The sequence below is a fragment of the Thermobia domestica genome, chromosome 7 (assembly GCF_964235325.1).
Source record: "Thermobia domestica chromosome 7, izTheDome1.hap1.1, whole genome shotgun sequence".
NCBI classification, from domain to species: domain Eukaryota; kingdom Metazoa; phylum Arthropoda; class Insecta; order Zygentoma; family Lepismatidae; genus Thermobia; species Thermobia domestica.
The window spans coordinates 96,170,862-96,177,251 of NC_137460.1; the positions used below are offsets into that span (position 1 = coordinate 96,170,862).

The window sequence follows — 6,390 nt, forward strand, 5'->3', positions numbered from 1 at the left end:
GAGACGTGGACCTACTGATTAACGTGGAATCAGAACCACATGAGCTCCCGCCGGGAATCGAACCCGGGTCTCCCACGCCAAAGGCGCGTACGCTAACCACTTAGCCACGAAGGAGCTCTTATGGAAAAGAGAGTATCTCAAAAGATCCTCATATAAGGTGACGATACATGGTGTATATAATACTTAATAAAGAGCTGACATGTGCCCAACGTTTTCGGAAATTCCACTTTTAAGAGGAAGAAGGACAATGTCCGACATTTCATCAATACGTAAACAACGACATCAAAGCTGTTAAGGGGGGCGAGAGGATTTAAATATTTTCTGGGAGAAGACGGTTGGTTTTTGGGGTAAACGACACTCACAAAAAATCAACATTCAGCGCAAAAATCACAAAAAAGGAATGCAAAACGAATGAAATTGAACTTAACTATATAACGTAAAATAAGGAATTATGTGTTTCATAGTCTCTCTAAAAGCAGTTGGGTGGAGTAGAGGCCCAACAATACTTTTCCACGAAATGTAATTATAACCAATGAATATAGTTCAGAAGTTCTTAATTAAATGCAAGATTTTTAACGACACTCGGTTCAAAGATACTCTGTATTAAATAAACGAAAATGTTATTTTTATTTTCTGAAGAGAATTGATTTCTGGGGGTAAAAGCTCCCACCCAAAGTTCTGAAAATCAACGTCAATCGAGTTTAAACGACTAATCCGTAGTGAGCGAAAATGCGCACAGATATATTAGATATAATATTAAGGAATATGTGTTTCATATTTTCTTTCAATAAACGCTTGTCTGAGAAAGGAACCCCTCATAACTTATTAGCAAGAAATTTCAAAATTAGCAATGTAAGTGGTTCAGAACTGTCAAAGTACATGCACGATTGTAATGAAACTGCATTTCGAGGCAACATGTCTAAAAGAAGAAAAAGAAGTTTAATTTTCTGAGATAAAAATTATTATTAGTGGCAAAAGCCTAATGATAAATTGTGGCAACTGACACTTCACCGACTTTTAAAGATGATGCAAGATAGAAGGGAATGCATGATGCACTGAAAGGAAAGGAACACGTGAGAATAGTCAATCCAAGAAAGACAGATTGGGGTGGAGGACCTCGAATCATTGAGATATATGAAAGCAGGAATAACGTTATGCCGAACAAAAATTCAGTAAATGAAATGAAATCTTTAAGTTTTATGTCCCACGCTTATGACGGTTAGGTTAAAAGAGACAATGATGTTGAGAAATGAATGAAATGGTGGAATGAATAAAGTGTGAGGAAACGGGACAACTCCGAGAACACCCATGAGCACCGTGTTTGTCCACTACAAAGTCCACATGGCGCGAGCTGGGATTGAACAAGGGACCCCAATTACCGGATGTGAACACTCTACCACTGAGCCACCGCGCCCCCCGAACAAAACTACAAAAATTTTCATAGTGTTAAAGTAAGTTAAAAAAATACTACACATAAATTACGTGCATATTTTTTCTTTTCTACAGGTAAACTCATCCCGGGGCTACATACCAACGGTAAATTGTAGCAACTTAAAAGTATCAGTTCATGATACAGGTAAATAATTTACCTAATGAAAGAAACAAGTCGTTTGTATGTGTTTCTTTTGAAAGAAGAAAGTACAGTCAAGGAGATAATGTCACTAGTGTAAAAATATAATATTTTTTACTCTCCATATGATAGAAGTAATTATACGTAATACGTACCCTTTGTCATATCATCGTGTCTTTGCAGATAACTGCATATGTCACAAATTGTAATACGGAATATCAGTATATGTAAACTTTATTGACAGAGAAACCTCAAGAGACTGCACAAACATACCCACAGCTTTATTGACTGTTCATGATATAAGGAGTGACATTGTTTACACGTGTACATTTCATGAGTGGCACTTTGTAAGATAATCGACATGATAACTGTGCAGAAACGTTTTTGTACACTTACTGTACACTCATGAAATGTACACGTGTAAACAATATAACTCCATATATCATGAACAGTCAATAAAACTGTGGGTATGTTTGTGCAGTCTCTTGAGATTTGTGCTTTCCACAAGTGACAAGAAACACATTTTCCGCTACTTTCTACACAGTACTAGTGAACATAGTTTAGTTACAATTCTGCATGTACTTTAACACTTTTGAGCTACCTTCATTACTAAGTTTGACATTTCCTGGTTTGGTGGGGTCTCTGAATCATCCAAACTATTTTTGAAGGAAAATATGAAGACATTTATTACATATATAATACTTAAGTGCTGATTTTATCGAAATCCGCTTGGGTCATTAATTTGATTTTAATTGTAAGAATCGTAATATAAGGTGTGGAGAAAGTGTAGAAGATACAGTCAACACAGTCAACATAGAATGATCTTTATAGAGATTAGATAAAGAAATCTAATTAGATCAATTTCTCCTGTAGATTGACTTCAATTGAGACTTATGACATATTACTATTAATTACTAGTAATAGACTAAATATGTACTGTGGACAAGTGGTTACCTTTCTTATTTTAAAAGCAGTAAATCTAGGTTCGAACCGTGGTGAACTTTTAGTTTTTTTTACTAACTTCTAAAATTTGTTACAAAATCATTCACGCATTACCTGGAATATTAGAAATGTCGACATAACATCTTGTAAGGGGAATGACCAGCTGCCAATGTTATTTACAAAATACACTGCACTCCATATAATCAACAAAAATAAATGTAACATAAATAAACCGCAAACTGCAAGATTATAAATATAATATACAGAAGAAAGATATCGCAAACTAAACAATAAATAAAATATAAAGGAAATGAATACAAATACTCAAAATAATGATGGTAATAACAGCAAAGTTTTAAGTGAAATGGTCTATTTGGGAACAAAGGTGAAAGAATTTATTACAATGACATACCTGAAGGAAGTTTTCGTCTAGAAAATGTTCGGTAATGCAATCGAAAATTTATCGTAAATTATAAAATATATTACTGCTATGAAATATCACCATTATACACACACACACACACACACACACATATATATATATATATATATATATATATATATGTGTGTGTGTGTGTGTGTGTGTATGTGTGTGTGTGTGTGTATTTCCTAAACAAAACTACAAATCCCTATAATGTACACACTTGACAAGAAAGCAATATAGAACGACTTTCTGAAATCTGCGTTCTTTGCACGAGGAAATTAAAATGTACTCAAAATATTTAACAGTTATAATTGAACGCATCTTTCATGCCCTTGGAATACTTCTTTAAATCGAAATGAAATTATAATAAAGAGGTCAACTCAAGTCAAACTAAGTACTTTCAAAAACTATCTGACACAGTTCAAAAGCTTTTTCGTGACGTTGAAGAGGGACAACGTCAATATTGTTTTTATATTGATATTTATATAAAAGTTGCCAATTTTTCTGTCCCCTTAGAAGAGGAATTTTATGAAATACTGAACACGTTTATATCTTTAAGGACTTCATATTACAAGCATCACATCTGAAACACGAGAGCTCATGAAATACAATGTTTTTGGCACACATTTTGAAAACCTTTCTTCCTCTTAGAGTACGCATTTTGATCATAGTTATATGGCAAAAATACGGCTTCGATATATATGCAGATTGCCACAAACTTTCCAGCATAGTCCTAATTGGTTCACGTCATCGCCAACAAAGCGCATTGCATTTAACTTCTACAAATGTCCCATGAATCTTATGAGTAGAGGTAACATCCATTTAAAATTCAAATACCAACTGCTGTACTTTCTCTTTGTTACTTGAAACAGTGTTGGGAATTATACGGAGAGTTTGTTGCAAACGATCTAATATAACAATACTTAAGAAGAATACCACGATTCCTTTACAGTGTGTCTTCGGTGGGAGTAGACCATATTCTTCAAGTTCCTCGTAGAATAAATATTAGAATGGTGTTAAATCAAGCGAGATTGAAAACCATTCAACGTATTCGAAACGAAAGACCCTTTACTAAATGCAAAGAAAAATACGTTTGAGGGCTACAGAAATTTCATTTCTTTGCTCGAAACTAATATTTTTATTCAATTTTATTATTGTTTATTCAAATAATGCCGAATTAAAAAGATCGTTAAACAATACTTAAACCTTGAAACCTGAAAAAAACTTAGAATGCATCAATTAAAATTGAAAGAAAGCTTTTGTTGCAATAATATTAATCAAGGTAAAGGTATACACTACTTCAAAAATAACTTTGGCACGAAATAAATGTCAAGGAGAATTTCTTTTCAAATGTTCTGTTTCAGATAAACTTGCATGGTATGTAGCGAGAAAACGGCATCGTACTATATGAAGTAGTATAGGACGCTTAATTCCAGTGTCAACAAAGCCTCCATGAGAGGTGGCATGGAAAGTTAATTTCTCCCTCCTCTGAGATGTCAGAAAGAGCATTCCTACTTTCCAACCACCCTGTACATAGGGTGAATCAAAGTGAAAGTAAGAAACCTGTACTTGATTTTGTTAATTGATTGACTGCCTAATTTTGGCTGCTTATTTATTGAGTAATTTTGTATTTGAGGAAAATAGTATGATAAAACGCACCTTTTGTGTGAGTGATTCTATTATTAAGGAACCTATTTAAGGATAAGTAGAAAATACCATAATAAGGAAAGGAAAATGTTGTTTATGTTATTTTATAAATCAATTTTTATATATCTTTAGTTAACGAAATAAATATGTTTTTTTCAATAAGTATCACCTAGTACAGTAAGATAACACCACGTCTTAAAATTTCGTACATATTTGTGACAGATCATAGGAAAGAGTATCTTCAAAATTATCAAATTTTAAACAACGATAAGCAATTGCGTTGAATAACGCAATGATACTTCTCTTGTAATGATATTTGAATGAAATAGTAAGCGTTTAAACCAAATTATCATAATATGATTGAAGATTTTTTTCTTGCTAAATTAATTTCTACAATGCATTAAAATTTTAGGGATGCTAAACGAACGTGACATGGTTTCCCACATAGATTTGACATTACTGAGGATCAAATGTAAAACTATCTCCCCGAATGTCAACCAGTAGAACTAAAGCATTGCTAGTCCAAGAATATACTAAAATAAATACACATTTTTTCAGGTAGAAAAAACTTACTGTACATCTAACATTTGTTCATACTATCTTAAATATATAATAATTACCTTCTCCTGAATCATCGTTAAATCCATTTGTCCCAGTTCTTCGTCATCAACATATTCATTAAATTTACTGATAGTCTTTTCATTTGCATGTGCCACAAGAGTTACAAAATCCTTATAATATTGTTTCTTCCCTTTATCAAATTTTCCAAACAATCTGCAACATGTTATAAGTTAAAACAACTAAAGGAAGTTAAAAAATAAAGAATTTAATTAGCGCATAGATACATTGTTCAATGTTTAGTTATATTCTTTAGGTTTAGCATATTCTAATGTATGTTAGCAGTTCTGATTTTGTATTTTATGTACAATACGATCATGAACTATGGAGGACAATACAGGAAATTTACGAGACATACTTAGAATAATGAATCACTCTATAGAATATGAACTTCATTACATATAACGAAGTAAGCTACACTTCAGTAAGCATCTGCATTTTGTTCTAACCTTTTAGATTTATTTATCAAACAATTGTGAAGTACTTACTCTTTGAGTACTTTATTCAAAGCTTTTGGAAGAATATTTGGAGGACATGCAATCATTGATGGCGATGGAACCTTCCATTCCAAATTGTTTCTTTCAATAACCACAACTGTTGGGTTCTCTTGATATTTTGTCCACGATCGTATAATAATAACTCCTGTCGCAAGTAGTCCAAGGAAAACTAACGAAATCCACATAATCCTGTTGAAAGAAAATAAATATTATACATGCATTTATTTTAAGTTCTCCCTCCACATATTAACCCTACGTTGAAAAAGTTTCTATTATGTTGCAGTTCTCCGAGTACTCCATTCCATATATCCATGTAACTATATGCCATGGCAATAAACTCCCAAACTAAGATAAGCATAAGTATTGGAAGTTTTGTAAAATATCTAGTTTTGAATCTGAATATGATGCTGTGCCGACAAGGATTAGAGCAAAAAAGTAAGATATATTGAGACACATTTTTTCAAATAATTCATACTGTCAAGAATATTTTCCATCACATTCGCTCCCCATCTATTTCAACCGGATATTAGCCATTCTCGGTTTCAATGTTAATGGTTATAAAACATAGACTATAACAGATAACGACAGGACGTTTTGCCTAGATCGATTCAGAATGTGCAGGGAAAGGACTACTTTCACCCGTAACACTGAAACCGGAGATGGTAGAATTTACTACCATTTCCGCTTTGAAT

General features: G+C 32.9%; 1 protein-coding gene across 1 annotated transcript in view; it reads right to left on the bottom strand.

Annotated features, from left to right (window-relative positions):
- The window catches only part of LOC145689261 (pickpocket protein 19-like), a 103,718-nt gene extending 98,391 nt beyond the window's left edge, over window positions 1-5,327 (bottom strand). The window contains exon 1 of the mRNA XM_081763397.1: window positions 5,204-5,327. Coding sequence (XP_081619523.1) covers window positions 5,204-5,230 — 27 coding nt within the window. The 5' untranslated portion in view covers window positions 5,231-5,327. The remainder of the gene's footprint in view (window positions 1-5,203) is intronic.
- Between the last annotated feature and the right edge of the window lie 1,063 nt (window positions 5,328-6,390).